This window comes from Pristis pectinata, chromosome 3, assembly GCF_009764475.1.
Source record: "Pristis pectinata isolate sPriPec2 chromosome 3, sPriPec2.1.pri, whole genome shotgun sequence".
Lineage (NCBI taxonomy): Eukaryota > Metazoa > Chordata > Chondrichthyes > Rhinopristiformes > Pristidae > Pristis > Pristis pectinata.
Genome location: NC_067407.1, coordinates 69,952,263 through 69,976,805, shown reverse-complemented (window position 1 = coordinate 69,976,805; position 24,543 = coordinate 69,952,263). Strand labels below are relative to the sequence as shown.

The following is a 24,543-nucleotide window of genomic DNA, read 5'->3' as shown; positions in this document are numbered from 1 at the left end:
TATTCTTTGAACTTGTGCCCAAGTCTTCACAGGACACAGCCTGCTTCCAGTCCTGCTCATATTTACTTCAAGTCATTGGGCGCAGGAAGGAGCACCATTTCTGTTTCAGTTTGTTCTTTTGATTCTCCTCTCTCTTGTCAGTAACTGCCAGTTTTTAAAGTGATTATTCCCTTTACGGTTTTGGCCTGCACCCAATTGCAGACATTGTTCTCTTCACCCCACCTGCAAAATCTGCAATTTAAAACATGTCTGCTCAGGTGAGGAGTCGTTGACCCAAAATGGTGATTCAGTTTCTCTCCCCACAGATGCTGCCTGACTTCCTGTGACCAGCGCTGTCTATGTTTATTCCAGACATTCAGCAGCTACAGATGCTTGCTCCAGTTCCTGTTGTCTACTACTGTTTTCTTCACTTTTGACAAGCTTTAATTATTTGCTATCCTCCATTAAATTCCATACCTCTTGGACTTTGTCCATGCTTTCTCATAGTTTTTCAGGAATAAATGTTCAGGACTTAAGTTTGTCAATTTTCCTGTGGCCCATTTAATGGCTCGTGCTTATTAAGGACGCTGGAGGCGGCAGAAATGATCTCACCAAAAATGTATATAATCCCCTTTCATTCTGTGTGTTCTGAGTTGTTCTTCTTTGCATTTTTGCATGGAAATGCATATTCAATCAGTTACTAGTTGACCAACTAATGTTGGTCCAGCTGCAGTGGTGAGATTTTGATTGGGCTCAAATGTATTGGTGATGGGTGAAACCTGATCTTTCCCTAAAATGTGTTCGGGTATGGCTGCTAGTAATTGTAATAGGGACAACTGATTGTGTAAATCAGTTATGGTACAGTGTAGACTGGCATGGTTCAAAATAATGATATTAAAAGTGGGCCATTGATCTGAAAGTGTCATTGTTGTAATAACCCCACTGAGTGCATGTGGTAAATTTTGCTAAGACTTGACATTTGGTATAACTCTGCTCATCAATCAGAAGAATTGTTCTTGAAGAAAATGCATGAGGACTTGTATTTTTTTACAAATACAAATGCTGGATGAACTCAGCAGATTAAGCAGCATCTGTGCAGGAGCATCAGATAATGTTTGAAATCAATGACCCTTCATCAGAATGGGAGAGATGAGAAAACAAGTGTGGTTTAAGTTGCAGAGGGGGAGCAGGAGAGACCAGAGGGGTGTCTGTGATAGGGTGCAGACTAAGGTTGTCCAGGTAATAATTACTTTTTAAAAAAAAGCAGCTAGAGATGAAAGAGGAAAGAACAAATTGAAACCAAAATAAGAACAAATAATCTTTCTGCAACTTGAGCAGTTAACATAATCAAAGACCCCACCCACCCTGTAAATTCCCACTGCTTCCCCCTCTCATCAGGCAGAAGATACAAAAGCCTGAAAGTATGTCCCACCAGGTTCAAGGACAGCTTCTAGTCTGCCATTATAAGACTATTGAACAGTCCCCTACTATGATAAGATGGACTCTTGACCTTTCAATCTACCTTGTTATGGCCCTTGCACTTTCTCTGTAACTGTGACACTGTATTCTGCATTCTGTTATTGCTTTCCCTTGTCCTACCTCGATGCACTGATGTGAATAAGGTGATCCGTATGGATGGCATGCAGAACAAACTTTTTCATTGTAGCTCGGTACATGTGACAATAATAAACCAATTTCCCCACTTTTCCAGTTCTGATGGAAGATCATTGACCTGAAACATGAACTCTGTTTCTCTGTTCACAGATGCTGCTGACCTGATGAGGGACCCAAGAGTTGCTGTTTTTGTTTTGTATTTTCAGAGCCTACAGTTTTTGCCTACTTGTATTTCAGAGTTCCAGCATCTGCAGCTTTTTGATTTTTCACTTGCATTTCTTCAGTGGCTCATGCAACTTCAGGACATCCCAAATTGTTTTGTATCAAATGAAATAGTCTTTGAATTGTAGTCATTGTTGCAACATTGAAACATGGCAATAATTTGCACACAACAATCCAATTATCTGAAGTAATGATGTTGAATGGGGGAGAAATACTGCTAAGGGCAATGGCAGTAACGAACATCCTTTACACATCATCGAAATAGTGCCACAGTATCTTTTGCCCAAGGCACCATATGGAGCCTTGGTTTAACACTGCACATGACAGTGTGTGCTCCCTCTGAGGGGGACTAGATTATTTTGTGTTCTATTCTAAAGTTGGACTTGAATCTATGACCTTCTAATTCAAAGGCTAGGGTGCTAATACAGAGCTTGGAGATCTTACTTTTGGGGATGTACGGGTCCTCATGAAATACTTGCTCACTGTTTTAGAATTTTATTGTTACTTGAAAAGCTTCTCCAAAAAAGTTCATGGAAATAAATGTAGTAGATGTTCAACAGGGGAATCCCATTGAAGCATACAAATTGGGAGCAGAAGTAGGCCATTTGACTCCTCAGACCTGCTCTGCCTTTCAATAAAATCATGGTTGATCTGACCCCAACTTAAATTCACATTCCCATCTACGTGTAATAACCTTTCACCCCTGATGAAAAAGGCGTTTAGCATGCTGGCCTTCATCAGTCAGAGCATTGAGTATAGAGTATAGGAGTTGGGACATTATGTTGCAGTTGTACAAGTTGTTGGTAAGGCCACACTTGGAGTGCGGTGTACAGTTTTGGTCACCCTTTATAGGAGAGACGTGGTTAAACTGGAAGGAGTGCAGAAAAGATTTGAGGACGTTGGCAGGACTAGAGGACCTGAGTTATGGGGAGAGGTTGGCCAGGCTAGGTCTTTATTCCTTATAACGTAGGAGAATGAGGGGCAACCTTATAGAACTGTTTAAAATTATGAAAGGAATAGATAAGGTGGATGGTAGCAGTCTTTTCCCCAAGATAAAGGAGTCCAAAACTAGGGGGCATAGATTTAGGGTGAGAGAGGAAAGATTTAAAAGGGACCTGAGGGGCAACTTTTTCACGCAGAGGGTGGTGAGTATATGGAATGAGCTGCCAGAGGAAGTGGTTGAGGCAGGTACAACCGTGTCATTTAAGAAGCACTTGGATAGTTACATCAATATTGGCAGAATGCAGGAAATTGGGACTAGCTAGGTGGAATCAGAATTGGGTTTATTATCACTGACTTATGTCGTGAAATTTGTTGTTTTGCAGCAGCGGTAATGTCTTATTACTGCTGCCATAGAACAATACAGCACAATACAGGCCCTTCAACCCACCATGTTGTGCCAACCTTCAAACCACTCCTAAGACTATCTAACCCCTTCCTCCCACATATCCCTCTATCTTAAATTCCTCCATATTCCTTAATTTCCTGCTGTAAAAATTAATATGTTACAAAAATAAATAGTGCAAAAGAAGAATGAGGTAGTGTTCATGGACCGTTCAGAAATCTGATGGTGGAAGGGAAGAAGCTGTTCCTGAAATAATGAGTGTGGGTCTTCAGGCTCCTGTACCACCTCCCCAATGGCCGTAATGAGAAGAGGGCATGTCTTGAGTGGTGAGGGTCCTTAATGATGGATACTGCCTTCCTGAGGCACCGCCTCTTGAAGATGTCCTCAATGGCGGGGAGGGTTGTGTCCGTGATGGAGCTGGCTGAGTCTACAACCCTCTGCAGCCTCTTTCAATCCTGAACATTGTAGCCACCATACCAGGCAGTGATGCAATCAGTCAGAATGCTCTCTGCCATACATCTGTAGAAATTTGCAAGAGTCTTTGATGACATACCAAATCTCCTCAAACTCCTAATGAAGTAGACCCGCTGGCGTGCCTTCTTTGTGATTGCATTGATGTGTTGGGCCCAAGGTAGATCCTCTAAGATGTTGTCACCCAGGAACTTGAAGCTGCTCACCCTTTCCACTGCTGACCCCTCAATAAGGACTGATGTGTGTTCTCCTGACTTCCCCTTCCTGAAGTCCACAATCAATTCCTTGGTCTTGCTGACGTTGAATGCAAAGTTGTTGTTGCGACACCACACAACCAGCCAATCCATCTCACTCCTGTACGCCTCCTCATCACCATCTGAGATTTTACCAACAGCAGTGATTCATCAGCAAATTTATAGATGGCGATTGAGCTGTGCCTAGGCACACAGTCATGAGTGTAGACAGAGTAGAGCAGTGAGCTAAGCGCACATCCTTGAGGTGCGCCTGTGTTGATTGTCAGCGAGGAGGGGATGTTACTACCGATATGCAATGACTGTGGTCTCCCAATAAGGAAGTTGAGGATCCAGTTGCAGGGGGAGGTACAGAGGGTCAGGTTTTGAAGCTTGTTGATTAGCACTGAAGCGATGATGGTGTTGAACACCAAGCTGTAACCGATAAACAGCAGCCTGACATATGTTTTGCTGTGGTCGGTATGGACTTGTTGGGCCGAAAGGCCTGTATCCATGCTCTATTGCTCCATGACTCTATGACCCTCGCTCATCAAGTATCCATCTAACTCTTGTTTAAAAATATTCTCACACTCTTGTCCACCTGGTAGAACTTGTTCTTACTCTTACCTGGTGCCTTGGGTGAAAGCTTCTCTTTTGACTCCTCTCTCTTTCTACAAATCAAAGGTGCAGCCACAGGCCCTGGTTATGTCTGTAAATTTTGTTGGCCATGTAGAACAGTCCTTGTTCTAAACCTTGTACCCCTCCCAATTCTTTCTCTGCTACATCGAGGACTGCATTGATGCTGCTTCCTGCACTTGGGCAGAACTTATTTATTTTATCACCTTTGCTACTAACTTCCACCCTGCTCTCAAATTCACTTGGACCATTTCCAACACTTCTCTCCCTTTTCTAGATCTCTCTGTCTCCATCTCAGGAGACAAACTATCCACTGACATTTACTATAAACACACCAACTCTCACAGCTATTTAGACTACACCTCTTCCCACCTTCTCTTGTAGGATGCCATCCCTTTCTCCCAGTTTCTCTGCTTCCACCACCTGGTCTCAAGGTGAGGCTTTATGTTCCAGGGCATGTGAAATGTCATCCTTTTTCAGGAAATGTGACAACGCCTCTACTGGGGTTGAGGGAGCCCTCTCTTGCATTTTCTCCATTTCCTGGACTTCTCTCATTCCCCCCCACCACCACCCCCCCAAACAGAACAGGGATAGAGTTCCCCCAGTCCTCACCTTTCACCCTATCAGCTTCTGCATCTAGCTTATCATCCTTTGCCATTTCCACCAGTTGCAATTAAACTGCATGTCATCTGCAGTGAGAGTGAGTTTAGAAACCATTGTTAGACTTCTAATAAATCCTTCCAGTTTGATTTTTTTTTGACTTAATGCATACATATTCCTGATTTTTGCCTTCAGGCCTGGTTGGCTGCAGATTGTCCCAGTCTAAGGATATTAACAGTGGAGTATGACACTCACCTCAGTGACTGGAGATCCAAGTGCCCTGTGGAGAATGAGAGGTATGTATGAGGCTCCTGTCTACTACATTTTTACAGAAACAGTAAGGATGTGCATTCATATAAGTCATGTTCTGATGATGTCTCCAAAGCTACTGATGAGAGTGGTTGCCTTTCAAGTATGGTTATTGTTACTGATGGCAGCAAATGATTATAGAATCTATCTTGGAGATGATGCTTGAGAAAGGAACTGGGAAAGCTCCTTCTCCTTGCATTGTGCATTTGCAGCCTCCAGTTAAAGTCTCATTGAAAAGGCAGCACCTCTTGTAGTGAAGCATTGGATAAAACTGGCCAAGTCCATAATCTTCTGACCCAAGGTTACTACCTACTGATGTCTCCCAGATAAATTGAAGACATTAAAGGCACTTTAAATGACAGGCCAAACAAGTGATGTTGAAGGATGATGGTAGAGTGTTTTTATTTCTCAGGGATATGTAATTGGTTTATTATTGGAACACAACACAGGAACAGGCCCTTCAGCCCACGATGTTGTGCAAAACTAATTAAATTAGTAATCAAATGCCTGACTAAAATAATCCCTTCTGCCTATACAATGTTCATATTCCTCCATTTCCTGCACATTCATGTGCCTGTCGAAGAGTCTCTTGAACGCCTCTATCGTATTTGCCTCCACAACCACCCTGGCAACGCATTCCAGGCACCTACTACTCTCACAAAAAAACTTGCCCCGGGCATCTCCTTTGAACTTATACCCTTTCACCTTAAATGCATTCCCTCTAGTATTAGACATTTCAACCCTGGGAAAAAGATACCAGCTGTCTACGCTACCTATGCCTTCATAATCTTATAAACTTCTATCAGATCTCCCCTCAGCCTCCGCCGCTCCAGAGAAAACAACCCAAGTTTATCCAATCTCTTCTTATAGCACATGCCCTCTAATCCAGGCAGCATCTTGGTAAACCTCTTCTACATCTACATCATCTACATCCTTCCTGTAATGGGGTGACCAGAACTGAATGCAATACTCCAGATGTGGCCTAACTAGAGTTTTATAAAGCTGCAACGTAACTTCCTGACTCTTGAACTCAATGCCTCAACTAATAAAGGCAAGTATGCCATACACCGCCTTTACCGCTCTATCAACCTATGTAGCCGCTTTCAGGAAGCTATGGATTTGGGCCCCAAGATCCCTCTGCACGTCAACATTGTTAAGAGTCTTGCCATTAACAGTGTACTGTCCCTTTACATTTGATCTCCCAAAGCATTGTTTTTATTATTATTATTGTCACATACTGAGATACAGTGAAAAGCTTTTGTTTGCATGCCATCTAGACAGATCATTTCATCACATCAGTACATCAAGGTAGTAAAAAGGAAAAAAAGAACAGAATTCAGTGTTACAGTTACAGAGAAAGTGTAGTGCAGGTAGACAGTGCAAGGGCCATGACGAGGTAGATTGAGAGATCGAGAGTTCATCTTTAAGCCAGTATTTTATTATAATGAATAAACTGACAAATGGTAGTGATAAATCTTGCTACTCCTTTCTATTTAGATACTTCCTACTAAGCTGAAATATTTAATACTTTGAAGTGATTTATATGGTTAACATTTTATGTTGATGACCTTTCATCAGAATTTGAAATCAAAAAAATTGCAAATGTTGGAAATTTGAAACAAAAAACAATGAAGAAAACACTCAGCAGGTCAGGCAGCATCTGTGGAGAGAGAGTATTATTATTTCATGGTCAAGCAGTGTTTCTAGCACATTCTGTTCCTGTTTTATTAGAGTTTTGTGATGCCTTTCACAGTTTACCTCCAGGTTTATTGACTTTGCCAAATGCTAATAAGTTATTTAAAGACTGGGGTTGTAATTTAACAAGAATAATTTTTAATCCTGTTTGTTACTTTGTGGAAGGTTCGACATTATTCATTTTAAACACTGAAAAGCAATTGTTAAATTTAAAACCAGTATGAGTTTACAGTAGTGAAGAGAATGTGCCTTGTATTTTTATCCAGGAAATCCCTGGCCTACAGGGGTCGGGAGCTGCTGTCCAAACTGAAAGCTGCAGGTGTTGGGGACAGGCCAGTGGTGTGGGTAGCACACAGTATGGGAGGTAAGAACCCTTCACATCAAACAGGTTTTTTCCTCTGTCTCTGCTTTATCATTGCCAATCCATGAAACCCCTTTTAATCACAGAACTATGATCTATGATTACAGGTGGGGGCTCATCACACCCCTGCATACATTTGGTCCCACTCTCTGCTCTATCTCCACAGCTCTGACATTTTCTTTGCCCCTTTATCCAATCCCTTTCTCAATGTTAGTATTGAATCTGCTTCCACCACCCTCTCTGGCAATGCACCAGATCATAACAACCATGCTTCGTTTTTGAAAAGTATTTTCTGTCATGGAGAGAGATACAACAGGGAAACGGGCCCTTCAGCCCACCAAGTTTGTGCCGACCATCAACCAGCCATTTACACTCATCCTACATTGATGCCACTTTATTCTCTCCACATTCTCATCAGTTACCCCAGATCCCACCATTCACCCACATACAAGGGGCAATTTGTAATGTCCAATTAACCCACCAACCCACACGTCTTTGGGATGTGGGAGGGAACCGGAGCAGTCGGAAGAAACCATGTGGTCACAACTCCACACAGTTGGCACCGAAGGTCAGGATTGAACCCGGGTCTCTGGTGCTGAGAGGCAGCGGCTCTACTACCTGCACCACTAAGCCACCTCTGTTTCTTCTGCAAATTGCTGTAAATCTTTGTCCTCTAGTCACTAACTTTCCCACCATTGGAAGCAGTGTCTCCCTACTTACTTCATCAAAACTGTGAATATCTCCATCATATCACTCATTAGTCTTTTCTGTTCTAAGCCCAGCTTCTCCAGTCTATCCAGATGTCCTCGGTGTCATTCTGGTTAATTCCTTCACTGTTGCAAAGGCCTTAACATCCATTTGTGGCCGAAGTAAACACAATAACACAGACAACAGACCAGATCTAACTTCTGCAGTCCTGCCACATCCAGTCAGTGGACAATAAAGTAACTCACTGGAGGAGGCTCCACAAATGTCCCCATACTCAATGATGGGGGAGTCAGGCACATCTGTGCAAAAGAGAAAGCTGAAGCATTTGCAAGAATCTTCAGCCAGATTCCAGTGGTCCCCAGCATGATAGATGCCAGTCTTCAGCTAATTTGATTCATTCCACATAATGTCAGGAAAGGGTACAGCAAAGGCCTGACAACATTCTGGCAGGAGCACTGAAGACTTGTGCTCCAGAACTTGCTGTACCTTTGGCCAAGCTGTTCCAGTACAGCCACAACACTGGCATCAGCCCAACTGTGAATTTTGCCCAGAAGAAGCAGGACAAATCCAACCCAGTCAAGTACCACCCCCTCCGTCTACTCTTGATTATCCGCAAAGTGATGGAAGGGATAATGAATAGTGCTATCAAGTGGCACTTGTGTAGCAACAACCTGCTTACAGAAGCTCAGTCTGCATTCTGCCAAAGTCACTCTGCTCCTGACCTCATTACAGCCTTGGTCCAAACACGGAAGTCCATGAATTCTGTTGTCCCTGCACTTAACTAACGTAGGCAACACACAAAGTGCCGGAGGAACCCAGTGGGTCAGGCAGCATCTATGGAGGTAAGTGGACAGTCAACGTTTCGGGTCAAGACCCTTTATCTGGACTCGACGACTGTCCATTTGCCTTTGTAGATGCTGCCTGACCTGCTGAGTTCTGAGTTCCTCCAGCATTTTGTGTGTTGCTCCAGATTCCAGCATCTGCAGCCACTTGCCTCCATTTAACTGAATCCTTAATACAATCCTTTTCAATTGCAGGCTTGTTAGTCAAAAAGATACTTTTAGATGCTTCAGAGGATCCTGAAATGAGGTCAGTGGTTCAGAATACTCAAGGGATTGTGTTTTACAGTGTACCTCACTGTGGATCTCACCTAGCTGAGTACTCTCTCAATGCCCGCTTTCTGCTGTTTCCTTCTGTTGAAGTCATGGAGCTTAGTAAAGGTAAGACTGGCTTGTCTGATTGACTCCATTTTCTGTCTGGTTTTGTTCTGTCAGTGACTGTGCACATCATTTGATGTCTGAATTTTATATGGAAGCTTATAGACCACTGGCAGCAGACAAAGCAATATTACTGCTTAACGTTACATGAATTGAAAACTGGCTGTCACATAGAAAACAGTTGGAATAAATGGGTCTTTTTGCAGGATGGAAATATATAACTAGAGGAGTTACCCTAAGGATCAGTTCTTGGCCTGCAATTTTGTACTATTTACATGAATGACCTTTGGGGGGGGTGGGGGGGGGGGGGGGGTGCAGAATGTAGGTATCCAAGTTTGCTGATGACTTACAAATAGGTGGAAAGGACACATTGTGATGAGGATATTGTGGTTCTGCAACAGGTTATAGGTAGATTGAGGGACTGAGTGAAAACCCGTCAAATGGGGTTTAATGTGGGGAAGTGTGAGGTCATGCACTTTGGTATGAGGAATTAAAAGTCAGATTATTATCTAAATAGAGAAAGACTGCAAATGAGTGAAGTTCAGAGGGATCTAGGTGTTCTAGTGCATGAATCACAAACATTAGCAAGCAGATCCAACAAGTAGTTAAGAAAGTAAACAGCATGTTGGCCTTTATTGTGGGGGGAGGGTGGTGGGGGGGGGGGGTTGGTTTGCAGTTTAAGAATAGGGAGGTTTTGATGCACTTGTACAGGGTGTTGGTGAGGCCAGCCCTAAAGTACTGCATACAGTTTTGGTCCCTTGCCTTAAAAAGGATGTAGTAGCATTGGAGGCAGCCCAAAGGTGATTCACCAGGCTAATTCCTGGAATGAGAGGGTTGCCCTATTAAGAGAGGCTAGACAGGATGGGCCTGTATCCTTTGGACTTCAGAAGAAGTTGGGGTGATCTTACTGAGACATACAAGATCCTGAAGAGACATGACGGGGTAGATGTTGAGATGTTTTCACTCTTGGATGAGGGGACATAGATACAAAATAAGGGGCTGGTCATTTAAAACTGAGGTGGATAGAAATTTCTTTCTGCATAGGGTGGTCAGTCTCTGGAATTCTTACCCTAAAAGGTTGTTATAAATATTTAAGGTAGAGATGGATAAACTTTTGAAAGGTGGGGAATTGATGGTTATGGGGAACAGGCATGGAAGAGGAGATGAGGCCAGTGTAGATCAGCCGTGATCATATTGAATGGTGGGGCAGGCTTGAGGGGGCCAGTGGCCTACTCCTGCTCCTGTTTTCTTGTGTTCAATAATTCTTCCTACAAACATTTTTAAAAATAAAAGTAGTCAAGCATCCCATGTATTTCCAGTTCCAAAACATTTTCACCAGAGATTGAGAACGTCTGCTGACTTTTTAACATAAACGTTCAGCCATTTTTCCCCAGGTTTGCTATTTCAAGAAATGCTGTATTGCTCCTCAGTTTCTGGTGACGATCAGTTACACCCACTGTCTGGATTGTATTGAGAGGGTTTCAGCAATCGTGACTAGAGGAGAAATGGAAATAAAATTTAGTAACTGAGGAAACAGAAACAAATGCAGCTAATGACTTTACTGAAAAGTAGACCAGAGTAAACCTGGGCTGAGAAAGAGCCTCAGCAGCCTGAGAAACACTAGTGTAGGGCATCCGTTGGTCTGAGTGATTCCAACATTGAGTACTGCCTCCAAACGAGAGGGAGAAATGAAAGGGTGGAATCATTAGCCTTGGGGAAATCATGGGAATCAGATCTGAGCAACACAACATGGTGAAATTCAGCTACCCAAGATGATACACTAAGCAGATATTGTGACACATACAAATGTTTAATATCTTGCCGGATTTGAGAAGTCCCAAGTAAAGAATATGGAAGATGAACAGAGGGAATTGAAAAGATAGTGGAGATCAGAATTGAAGTTCATAAAACTTTCTTTCGTATTTTTAAAGTTGTTAATATTACTACAATTACACTAACATTATCTTGATGATGCCACACCTGTCTCCAGCACTATTACTGGAATCCAACGTGGTCCATATAAAATGCAAGTCTTTCAAACATGGGATGTGCAATGAATACCTAAATCCCACTTTTGCAGGATTTCCTTTGGTAACATGTTGAATTGTAATAATGAGCTAATTGGACTTGTCCCCTAAAACAAAGACATTGGAATCAATCATCAACGGTTTGTTCAACTTTGAATATTCTCTTGTAGATTCACCTGCTTTGACAGAACTGAACAATAATTTCACCAAGCTGGTAAAGGACCAAGAAGTTAACATACTGAGCTTTGGAGAAATGCTACCAACAAACATCGGCAGTATGATCAAACTTCATGTGGTACCTCTAAATTCAGCAGGTATAGTACAGATCATCCCAAACCTCAGTTAGTTACATTGCTAACAGTTCACTTTGCTCTGGTACAGGTATTCTATTGCTATACAGTATGGAAACAGGCCCTTTGGCCAACTGATCCATGCCAACCCAGGTGCCCCATCCAAGCTAGTCCCAGTTACCAGCGTTTAGCCCATAACCTTCTAAAACTTTCCTATCCATGTACCTGTCCATCTGTCTTTTAAAAGTTGTTTATTGTACCTGCTTCAACCACTTCCTCTGGCAGTTCATTCCACATAGATACCACCCTTTCTGTAAAAAAAAAAGTTACCCCTCAAGTTCCTATTAAATCTTTCCCTCCTCCACCTTAACCAATGCCTTCTAGATTCCCCAACCCTAGGAAAAAGACTGAGTGCAATCTATGCCCCTCATGATTTTATACGCCCTCGATAAGATCACCTCTCAGTCTCCTATGCTAAAGAAATAAAGTCCTAGCCTGTCCAACCTCTCCCTCTAACTCAGTCCCTCAAGTCCTGTAAATCTTTTCTGCACTTCTTTCCAGTTTAATAACATCTTTCCTATAGCGGGTGACCAAAACTGAACACAATACTCCAAGAGCAGCCCTCACCAGCGTCCTGTACAACCGCACCATGACCTTCCACCATTTATTACTCTGTGCCCTGTACATTATGAAGGCCAGCATGCCAAAGCCGCCTCACTACCCTGTCGACCTGTGATTCCACTTTCAGTGAACCATGTACTTGTACTCCAAGGTCTCTCTGTTTTTACAACACTCCCCAGGGCCCTGCCGCTCACTGTGAAAGTCCTACCTGGATCTGACTTTCCAAAATGCAACACCTCACACTCATCTGAGTTAAACTCCATTTGCCATTCTTTGGCCCACTTACTCAGCTGATCAAGATCCCCCTGTATTTTTTTGATAACCTCCTTCATTGTCCACTATACTACCTATTTTAGGGTCATCTGCAAACTTGCTAACCACGCCTTGTACATTCTTATCCAAATTGTTGATATAGATGACAAATAATAATGGGCCCAGAACTGACCCCGAGACACACCACTAGTCACAGGCCTCCAGTTTGAGAAACAACCTTCCACCGTCACTCTCTGCTTTCTACCATCAAGCCAATTGTGTACCTAATTCGCCACCTCTCCCTGGAGTCCTCTTCAATGTCTTCAATTCCTTGTCAGTCCTCTTCTCACAGACACTTAACCTGTTCATCCTTGCAGTGAGCAGTGAACTTGCACTTCAAGGTCTCTCTGTATGTCAGATCCTAAGGTACCTGCCATTTACTCCATATGTCCTACCAGAATTTGACCTCCCAAAGTTCACTATTTCACACTTGTCTGGATTAAATTCCATCTGCCACCGCTCTGCCCAACTTTCCAGCTGACCTGTCCCCTGCTGTATCCTTAGCCAACCTTTTTCGCTGTCTAAACTCCACCACTTTTCATGTCATCTGCAAATTTACTAATCAGACCACCTGCATTCTCATCCATGTCATTTATATAAATCACAAACAACAAAGGCCCCAGCACCAATCCCTGTGCTACATCATTTGTTACAGACCCAGTCAGAAAAGCACCCATCCAACACTACCCTCTGCCTCCTCTTTTGGATCCAGTTTGCCAATGTGCCACGGATCTCTTGTTCCTTAACTTTCTGAACCAGCCCACCATGTGGGACCTAGTTGTTCATGTGCTATAAGCCGCAAGATAAAGGAAAGGTGAAGATAAATAAAGTTCCAGAAAAACTGCAGGAAAATACAAGAAATTTGGAATAGCGATCTGTGATGAGCAAGCTTTTAGAAACATTCCAGGATCACAAAAAGGTCACAGCCAGATACGTTTTATGGCCTAACTGAATCTATTAATATTTTCTTCTAAGCAAAATACTGATCATTCAATACAAGGGAGAATGGTTGGTGTTTTACTTATGCCAATCAATGTTGGGCCTCAATTGATAAAGTAACATGTAAATTATTCTTACACCAGATGATTTTGTGGGGAGAAAGGTTGCTCATTCTTTAGGTCAGTCAGCTCAAATTGGTAGTGGGGAAATAATCAGAAAAATTGAGGGACAGAATAAATAAAATTTTGGAGAGACATGGGATAATCAAAGACAGTAAACATTGATTTATTAAGTTGTGCCTGCCTAACTTGGTTGAAATTTTTGAGGCGATAACAAGGCAGCTCAATGAGAATGCACATTTGAGGTGAATTTTAGCTAGCTGTTTGACAAAGTCCTACGTGACAGATTGATCATCAAAGTAAATGTCTATGGAAAGGGGAAAGTTGGATGAAAATTTGGTTCATTGGGAGAAAACAAAGGGTGGCAGTTGTTGGGAGTTCAAGTGATGGGGGGGGGTTGTATACAGTGGGGTTCAACAGGGATTTTGTGAAGTGTCAGTAATTTCAACTTTAATATAGATGCCATGATTGTTGGAAGCTATCAAGTTGACATTGAGGATTTTGTCACTGAAGAAACATTGAAACCCTATCCTGATATTAGTATGCATCTCTTAGGAAAAAAAAACTTGAAATTATCATTGGGAGAAGGCCACTTGCATCATCCTGAGATAAAAACAGCTCTCGTAACCTGGGTTCAGTTCTGACCTTTCTCCCTGTGACTGTGTGGGTTTCCTCTGGGTGCTCTGGTTTCCTCCCACATCCCAAAGATGTGTGAGTTGAGAGATTAAATGGAAACTGTAAATTACCCCTTGTGTGTAGGTGAATGAAGAATCTGGGGGGAGAGGGGGAGGGTTGATGGACTATGAGGAGAATAAAATGGGATCAGTGTGCTGGTGGTTGCTGGTCAGCATGGACTTGATGGGCCAAACAGCCTGTTACCTTGCTGTATGACTATGAAAGTGTTGGAAATATTCAGGTCAGGAATTTTCTGTAGAGAGAAAGAAATAGTTAACTTTTCTGGTTGGTGACCTTGGATTAAAGTCTTCAGTTTGGTTCAATCAGAATCAGTACTCAATGTGTTGCACACCTATCTACTAAATCCTTTGGGTTTTTTGCACATATTTATTTTCTTACCAAGGTTATTTGTAATTATTCTGTGTAATGTGTATAACTTTCTGCTGTACATTACAGTTTTTTAAAATTATTTTTCAGATTTGGGGATCGGGGATTTTATTCCATTGGATGTTAATCATCTAGATATTTGCAAACCCAGAAGCAGAGACTCCTTCATTTATCAGCAGAGTTTGAAATTTATAAAAGATGCTCTGGCACAAGTACTCAAAAGCTGAATTACTTCCCCATTTGGAGTTCTCCAAAGTGCCAATATTTTGATTTGTAGAAGGACCCTGGTTTCCATGGTGCATTCTAATAAAGTTTCTTCATGTAAGCAAAACTTTGAAAATGCCAAGAATGATAACATTCGAGGATTATTTTTAAGTTGTATATAATAAAGGGCAATGAATCCTGTATTCTGACAGCAATTCAAATAACTATTTTGTTAAAGTTTTGAAAGGACAGATAACCGTGTATAAAAATGCTTTTAAAATTACAATAAGCAAAATATTTATCAATGACTGGAACTATTTGATTAATTAACTTTGCTCTTTGCCTTTCTTGGTAAAGTTAACATCTTAATTAGCCCAATTTACACAACACCCATTGGTTTTCCTCTGGAGCTGCCTATTATTGTATCTGATTCTGCAGCCATTATTTGATTTAACAGTAGTAAGATGTCGGTATATAAAAATATTTGACCAAGTATGCATGTTGGGTGGTGCAGCCAATCCACCTACATTTAGATTTTCTTCTTTGGTAATAAAACATGTATCTGTTCTGTGAGCGCTGTGTTTAAAGTGTATCACAGTTGTAATCTTGGAGACTGGGCAGTCAATTTGTCTGTAAGAAGAACCACAATCAGCATTAAGCTAAATGCTAAGATGTGCTTTATTGATGTTGTTGAGCAATAAAATAATGGCACCACTCTTTCAGCATTGCACTCAATTAGTTACCTGCCTGAATTTCTGGAATGGACATGCACCCATAAGGCTTGTAATTTGAAGGCAAGAGAGTGATAATGGTGGGATGAGGGAAATGAATCAGATCATGCCATAGAGAAATAAGGTAGTATGAGTCAAGTTGCAGATGCTGAAGATCTAAAGTGGTTAAAAAACAGAAAATGCTGGAGATACTCAATAGGTCAGACAGCATTTGGGAAGAGAAATAGGATCAGTGTTTCAGACTGAAAAGCCTTTGTGCAACATTATTTGGGCAAAGAAGAAATGAGTAATGGATTCAATGAGTGATGCATGCCAAAGGAGTCATAAGACTTAAGAAATAGGAGTAGGTCATTGTTGTGAAATTGTTCTTTACTGTCTTAAGGATCAAGGACTCTGAAATGAGCTTTTGTAGACCAAAACTAGTTTAATTACAAAGGCAAACGCAGGACAGAATGGATGGGAAACAGACACACGCTCAGTCACGCACAGGATACCATGAACATGAAAGGGAAATCGCAACTGGGGTAAAATACACACACACACTCTCCCTCTCTCCCTCTCTCTGCGCCTCTCTCCCTCTCTCTGCGCCTCTCTCCCTCTCTCCTCCTCCCTCTCTCCCTCTCTCCCTTTCTCTCCCTCTCTCCCTCTCTCCCCTCCTCTGCCTCTTTCTCTCCCTCTCTCCCCTCTCCCTCTCTCCTCTCTCCCTCTCTCCCTCTCTCCCTCTCTCCCTCTCTCCCTCTCTCCCTCTCTCCCTCTCTCCCTCTCTCCCTCTCTCCCTCTCTCCCTCTCTCCCTCTCTCCCTCTCTCCCTCTCTCCCTCTCTCCCTCTCTCCCTCTCTCCCTCTCACACATACAAACAGGCACACAATAACAATGTATAACCTCAGGATATAACACTTCAATGCCTGTCCCACACTAGCATTGGCCCTTAACGCTCCCTTAGTCTGAGTGAAATGCTCCCTGACCATGTAGTGATGCACTCTTACCAATGATCTCTGCAGTGTTGTCTCACTATTCCTGGGGTCGTCAAAGAGGAAGGGCTAGGGATGCAGCCCTTTTTATGGTTGCCAGGAGGCTGGGCGGAGCCTCACTGTTGTGATTTAAACGAGCCAATGGTGTGGGAGTCAAAGACAAAGGTTCCTGCCACAGCCAGTGGTCAGGCAAGTTCAGAGGCAAAAGGTACTCTCATACCTGAGGGGTGGGTGGAGCCGCACCTTGATTGACAGTAGTATCACTTCTGATCAGAGGAGCAATGCTGTCCTCCAGTCAGCGGGGGTCAGTGTCATTACTGTCACGTGACAGCCATGTGCTGTCTCACTACATTCCACCCCTCGGAAGTTAGACAAGTTGTCAATCAAGGGAGGAGCTATCAGGGTACACAGAAACCATAAAAAACAAAAGGAGGGTAATGGCCAGTGGGTGACAGTAGCCCAACATCCCCCAGTGACCTAAATGGCCACTTGTTTCCCATAAGGTGTCGTGCTGGAGGAGCTGGTCCCTTGGTTCTGAGTTCTGGCCACCTGAAGTGAGCAGCCAGTTGGAGGGGTTGCTGGATTTATCAGAGATAAAGGTGCAGTACTCGTCTGTAATCACCGCACATGTACCACCATTCTCAGAGAGTGGATCATCCAGGGCCATCTGATTCCACCAGGTTACCAGCCTGACTGCAGCCAGCTCCGCTGCCGTCGTCGTTTCTCATGGGACATTCTGGCAGTGCAATATGGGGGCCGCAGGCTATCCTCTCGAGCCTCCTCTGCCTCCGCGATGGCCCTGCTATCCCTGTACCCACTGTGTGCTGGGTGCTCCCCTGGTCATCGAGTGTGGATCAGGGCACTGTCAAACACTGGAAGACAGCAAACTGTACCAGCCCGTGGGGAGCCACGGGTAGGTACTGGAGCTGGAGATCCAGTGGGACACGTTTGGAGTTTAGGGAGCCCCAGCTTAGCGGCACCATCAGCAGTGGTTGTGGGGCACCTGGACACCAGTCTCGCTCAAACTCACAACGGCCAACTGAAAAGGTGGAACTGTATCATCCTGGCGTCTACACCAGCATTCCCTTGGCATGCTCAGTAACTGTGGAATGCTCTGAGGGTCGGGACTGGCATAGAGGTCAAATTGTATGAAGGGAAATACCAGCTCCTAAAACACCCACCCCATTCAGAATCTCTGGAAGGAATGTGCAGTGGTGGGGGAAATGATAAGGAACTGCCACTCAGCCCCCCCCGAACATGGATATAGCGAGCCCGACAGGTGCAACAGGGAGACAGAACCCACACGCAACAGAGATAAAAGGAAAATTAATAAAAACAAGAGAGTCCATGTAAACAGTCCATTCTGACAAGTAGCCAAAGGAATCATCGTCGATGGCAAGCTTCAACGGCGTGTGCGGGATTCAGGGGTAGATTCAACCCTTCCACGTGCTCCATGGTTCCATCTTTGGAGGTGCTGGTGGATCCGTGAGTAATTTCAAGGGAAGGTTGAGCAGACATCTCGTCAACCATTACAGTCAGCAGAAAGGGGTGGAGGGTGGAGGGAGCAGTGCCATCGTCCCGTAGCGGGGGAAACAAACTCATTCCCAGTGGGTCAGGTGTCAGGTATGGGGACAGGACAGGTTAGTTCAACCTGGAATCGTGACCCAACGAGTGTCCCCAGGACTGCGCACAACGACTTCCCCTTTCTGAGGGGGTCTTGTGGCTGTCAGACCCAGACCCTCCTGGACTCCTCAGTCCCGGGGGATTTGGGGTCTCGCAAGTCGGATGGTGGGGAGTAAGCCAGATGGCGGGATAATGGAGACCCCCCCCCCCCCCCCCCCTTGGCCCGTGGGCTGTGTGTTCAGCTGATCGACAGCCTGCTGTAGCACGCCCGACCACCCCTGCAGTGTGCAGGAGGGTGTCAGCATGCGTATCGTCTCCTTCAGCAGGCTGTTCATCCGCTCGATCAGGCCCGATGCCTGGGGATGGTAGGGGATGTGAAACAGCCACGAGATCCCTTCCTCTGCCGCCAGTTTTGTACCTTGGCCCCCGCGAAATGGGAGCCCTGAGCGGACTTACCTCCCATGGTACTCCATAGATGGAGGAGAGGTACTGCAATCCCTTGATGGTGCTGTTCTGGTCGGCCCTTTCACAGGGCACCGCCACCAGGACACCTGAGTACGTGTCCCACCATCGTTAGGGCATATTGCTTTCTGTTATGGCATGGGAGCGTTCCGATATAATCTATCTGCCACACGCGACCTGCTCCCGTGCCGCGGTGAATATGGCTCCGGTGGCCCCATCAGCCAACCTTGTGGTTTTACCTGCTGGCAGATGGGGCAGTTCACAACCATGGTCTTACACTGGTCCATTGTAAGGGCGAACCCCAAACCGTTCTGCCCAGCGACGTGTACTGTCAGCCCCTAGGTGGCCGCTCTTACAGTGCACCATGCAGCTAGGGCACTGAAGTCAGGTTCAACATATCTGGGCAGCCTGGTCCACTGTGGCATTATGGATGGCCTCCTGGGTCTTTCTGTGTGTACGGGCATCCACGTGGTGGACCGATATGCGTCTCTGGGCTGCTTGGTCCCAGATATAGCACCAATGTTCCTGGCCCCCAGAGGGGGCATCCATGAATTTCCCACCCTGTTTCGTGCCACCGGGCCATTCACACCGCTATACCGTTGGCCACTGCCCAAGAGTCGGTATAGATGTGCACTGGCCCGGTGGAGTTCTGTAGCGGTGAGTGTCACCGCTGCCAGCTCAGCCAATTGACTAGATCCACCGCTCCCTCTTTTGTCCACTGTTTTCCCCGTGGCGGGATGAAGTGCCGCCGCTTTCCAATGTTGCTTCCCATTTTTCCAGCGGCTGGAGCCGTCCTGTAAACCAGGCATGCCAACTTCTGCTCGGGATCGAGGGTAGTTCGAAAAGGTTGGCCCCAGGACACAGGGGAGGGCGCGATCTCGGGAATGTCTGGAGTGATTCCTGGATCGGGGAAAGCACATGACCTCTTCGTGGAGGTGGCTGACCCCTTCCGGATTGGGCTCAGCCTGGTCCACGATGTACCACTTCCACTTCACCACTGAGGACCTGTAGGCTCGGCCCTCTTTGTGAGTGGAGTCGGGGGACTTGACCCATTGCATGATGGGCAGGTGGGGGCCAAGGATGACGGGGTCAGTGCCAGTTTGGTGTTCTGTGGCGAGGAGCGCCAGGTAACAGGCCAGCAGCTGGCGCTCGAAAAGGCTGTAGTGGGCAGCAGCCTCCGGCAAGGACTTGGTTCCAGCAGCCAAGTGGGACTCTGCACCCCTGGGTCCTTTGCCAGAGGCTCCATTCAGCGACCGACTCGCTACTGGAGACTTGTAATTCAAAGGGGACCCCTTCCTGATGGGGGGCAAGGGGCAGGGCTTGCTCCACAGCTTGCTTCGCTGTCTCAAAGGCAGCCTGCCGTTCAGTCCCCCAGGAAAAGGTGGCCTTTTTTCGGGAAACCCTATGGAGGGGTCCAGGATCATAGTAAGGTGCGGGATATGCTGTCTCCAGTAACCAAGGAGTCCCACGAACCTCTGTGTGTCAGTTTTGTTCTTGGGGATGGCAAAATTCAAAATTTTGTTCCATGCGGGCTCAGGGATCTCTCTCCCGCCGGCGTGCCAGCGGATTCCCAAGAACAATACATCCTGGGCCGGGCTTGCACCTTTTCCATATTAATGGCCCAGCCCCGCTCTCTGAGAGAGGAAATTACCATGTCAAGGGCTTCTGCAACAATGGCCTTGGAATGGCCTTGCAGCAAGACATCATCGATGTAATGGGTGGCTACCACCCCCAGGGGGAGTTCAATGGTCTGCAAATCTTGTGCAATTAACCCATGGCATATGGTTGGACTGTGGATGTACCCTTGGGGGAGGCATCTATATGTATATTGCCTCCCATCCCAGGTAAAGGCAAACTGATCCTGGGAGGTATAGTGGAGGGGGATGGAGAAGAAGCATTGGCCAGATCTATAACGGCGTACCATGACTTGTCTGGGCGCCCTGACACATTCTCCACGAGGGTGACTATATCGGCTACTGCGGAAGTGAGGAGGGCGAGCAGCCTTGTTCAGCTGCCGGTCGTCCACCGTCATGCGCCAGGTCCCATTCTTTTTCCGGATGGGCCAGACGGGGCTATTGAAAGGGGAGGCTGTGGGCCTAATGACTCCCTCCTGCAGCAAGGCTTGCACAGCCTCTGTGATATCCTGGTGTCCCCCCGGGTACCCTATACTGTCGACTGTAGACTACCTGCGAGGGAGGGGGGACAACAACTGGCTCCCATTTAGCCGCCCCGACTACCACCGTGGCTCGGGCGACTCGAAAGTAAACTTGCCCCGACTAGTATGTAGGGACTGTCCCTTTTAGGGACATTTATCCCCAGTATACACTCGGGCAAGTCCGCAATTAAAACTGCGACCATTCGGGGGGGTTGGTTCCCGACAGCCATGCAGACCTTGACTTCCTTTGCTGGCAAAAGGGAACCCCCCAACCCCTCAATTTGCATTCTGTGGCCCCTTCCAAATCGCGGGGTTCCCCTGGTACAATGGTGTGCTGGGCACCTGTGTCGACGAGTGCCATCCATCTCTGTATGTTCCCTTTTCCCCAGTATACTGCTACAGGTATGTGTGGCCTCAGATCCCCCGGGTGCGGAAGGGTGACGGAGCAGACACGCTGGGGACCCTGGCCTTCATCCTATGGGAGGGGGCTGGGGGTCTGCCACACCATGGGTGAGGGCTCTTGTGGGCGGAACTGAGCCATCTCCTGCCACAACAGGTCCCGTAGCTGAGCTATGAGTGCAGGAGAGGCCGTTTCAGGTAAGGGAGGAGCAGAGGCAATGTCAGCCTCTGCAGGGTCAGCCCACGTGGCCCGGCAGTTGGGGGGACCCCCCTAAGTCAGGCTTGGAGCCAGGGTGGCCCCAGGTCTTTCTGCGGCCAGGCTCCTCCCCGCAAAACTCCTTCCAGCACGCATGGAGAGCGGAGGTCGGAGCTCCATCTATACTCGCGCCATCCACCCCTGCGTGCAAACAGATCTAAGTACAGCTGCCTGTGCGTGGGACGGGGGGAGGTGTCCCCGGCCCTCATCTCCGCTCTGCGGACCTTGGCGGGCATCCCCCGCTTCATGTACTCCCATCCCTCCAGGAGGGTGATGGCATCCCGTACGGTCTTCCCCCCGATCAGTCCCATGAGGGGCAGGACCACCAGTCTCAATTCAGGGCGTGCATTGGCAACTAGGTAGCCTGCTAGCGCGCTGGTCACCACAGTATTTTCTAAAAGCTCCAGGTCACCTGCCCTCTCGTAAATACCTGTCACCAGCACCCACTCTCTAATGGACCCCGTGCCCTCGCTGACTGTACTCCACTGGGGTCTCTCGAATAGGTCCCATTCTAGGAGGAAAGGGTACCGGGTCCTTACTGCGGTCACTACCCGGTTCCACAGCGTGGCATCGTTCCCAGCCCTCCCCGGTGGCACCTGCAGAGCGTTGTTGATGCTTTGCTGGTCGGACAGGCTCCCCAGGGCACACGCCCTCCTGGTGGGAGAGGCTCACGTTGGAGGCCCCCCCCATCCCACAGCCGGAGCAACCACGCGGCCAGGTGCTCACCTGGCTGCTGGCGGTACCGGTCCGCCAGCTGTGTTAACTCCTTGATGGAGAAGTTCCAGGTCTCCGTGACCTCGGTGGGGCTCCATGCATTCTCCCCCAGGGCTGCCTCATCCCCATTCCCCTCCCTTGTGGAGCGGACCTGGGACCGTGGTTCGGACGAGTCGAGCCTGCAAGGGCTCGGGTGCACAGGGTGGTGGTCGGGCTTGGAGGGGCTCCTGCTCTTCAAGCGCCCCCTTCCTCGTCCGTGTCCATCCATATGTCCCCGTCCCCAAGCCATGTGTCTAGCTGGTCGCCGCGCCGGACCAGGGCTCGGATTTTAAAGGGATCTGGCTGCCAGCCGGCTCTGTGGGCAGCTTGTGTCTGCTGCACTTGGACCCAGCCGGCAGGCGAGCTCGGTACCCCGGACCTCAAGGTCATTGGCCCAGGTTTGGGCAGTTTGGACCGCCTCCTGGAGTGTGCAACACCTTTGTCAGAGGGTCTCTATCTCTCTTTCCCTTACTGAGCAGGTATCCTGCAACTGGCCAGTAATCTCGACCTGGCACCTCAGGAGGGATGCTAGAGCCAGGTGGCACCCCTCGGGTTCCCTCTTGGCACTGGGGAACACTGACTGCTGGTGGAGGGCCACCATGTGGTTTCCCAGTTTCTCACCATGTGGATCTAAACTGCTCAGCCAGTCCATGGGCTTACTGTGGTCTGCCAGTAGGCTAGCCAAGCTCCCAAATCCCTCACTCTCATCTGTCCACCCCGGGATTCCCCTCCTCTGTATCTGTGCTAGCCTTGTATCCCCAGTTTCCAAAACATTCTCCCGCATTGGTGTCCAGCCAAAATCCTCAAGACCCTGCTCGCAGCGCCAAATGTTGTGTGAAATCGTTCTTTTCTGTCTTAAGGAAAAACTAGTTTAATCACAAGGCAAACGTTGGGACAGAATGGATGGGAACAGACACACGCTCACTCACGCACAGGATACCTCGAACATGAGAGGGAATCACAACTGGGGTAAAATACACACACACACCACTCTGATACACACAAGCACACAATAAACAATGTACAGCTTCAGGATATAACACTTCAATGCCTGACCCACACTAGCATTGGCCCTTAACGCTCCTGAGTCTGACTGATAATGCTCCCTGGACCATGTGGTGATGCACTCTACCAATGATCTCTGCAGCGTTTTCTCACTACTACTGGGGTCATCAAAGAGGAAGGGCTAGGGGATGCAGCCCTTTTTATGGTGCCAGGAGGCTGGGTGGAGCCTCACTATTGTGATTTAAATGAGCCAATGGTGTGGGAGTCAAAGACAAAGGTTCCTGCCACAGCCAATGGTCAGGCAAGTTCAGAGATGAAGGGTACTGGTCAGGCAAGTTCAGAGGCAAAAGGTACTCTCACACCTGAGGGGTGGGTAGAGCCGCACCTTGATTGACAGTAGTATCACTTCCGATCAGAGGAGCAATGCTGTCCTCTGGTCAGCGGGGGTCAGTGTCTTTACTGTCACGTGACAGCCATGTGGATTTCTTACAACAGTCATCTGGCCTGTCGAGGCTGCTCCACCATTCAATAAGATCATGGCTGATCTGGCCATGAACTCAGCTCCGCCTACCTGCCTTTTCCCCATAACCCTTAATTCCCCTACTATGCAAAAATCTAACTGTGTCTTAAATATATTTAATGAGGTAGCCTCTACTGCTTCCCCGAGTCATGGAGTCATACAGCACAGAAACAGGCCCTTCAGCTCAACTCATCCATGCCAACCAAAGTCCCTACCTGAGCCATTTGTCTGCTTTGGCCCATATCCCCCTTAACCTTTCCTATCTATGTACCTGTCTAAACGTCCTTTAAAGTTGGAATTGTACCCGCCTCTATCACTTCCACTGGCAGCTTGTTCCATACACCCACTGTCCTCTGTGTGGGAAAAGTTGCCCCTCCGGTCCCTTTTAAATCTTTCCCCCCTCATGGAAGTTGAATTTGTGGGGAAAATAAATCAGGGACAAGAAGCATGCTCTCACCTGTCTATCACCCCCCTCACCTGTCTATCACCCCCCTCACCTGGATCAACTTGCCAGCTCTTGCCCCACCCCTTCCCTTCACCTTTTTATACTGGATATCTCCCCTCTTTCTTTCCAGTCCTGATGAAGGGTCTCAATCTGAAATGTTGACTGTCCATTTCCCTCCATAGATGCTGCCTGACCCTCTGAGTTCCTCCAGTGCTGTGTGAGTTGTTACAAGGAACTCGGGTAATTTGAATATATAGTATGAA

The 24,543-nt window shown here is 46.7% G+C and overlaps 1 protein-coding gene across 1 annotated transcript in view; it reads left to right on the top strand.

Annotated features, from left to right (window-relative positions):
* Nucleotides 1-15,678, top strand: part of serac1 (serine active site containing 1) — a 51,839-nt gene extending 36,161 nt beyond the window's left edge. The window contains exons 11-15 of the mRNA XM_052011966.1: nt 5,293-5,393; nt 7,368-7,465; nt 9,208-9,390; nt 11,585-11,728; nt 14,848-15,678. Coding sequence (XP_051867926.1) covers nt 5,293-5,393; nt 7,368-7,465; nt 9,208-9,390; nt 11,585-11,728; nt 14,848-14,984 — 663 coding nt within the window. The 3' untranslated portion in view covers nt 14,985-15,678. The remainder of the gene's footprint in view (nt 1-5,292; nt 5,394-7,367; nt 7,466-9,207; nt 9,391-11,584; nt 11,729-14,847) is intronic.
* The last annotated feature ends 8,865 nt before the right edge of the window (nt 15,679-24,543 follow it).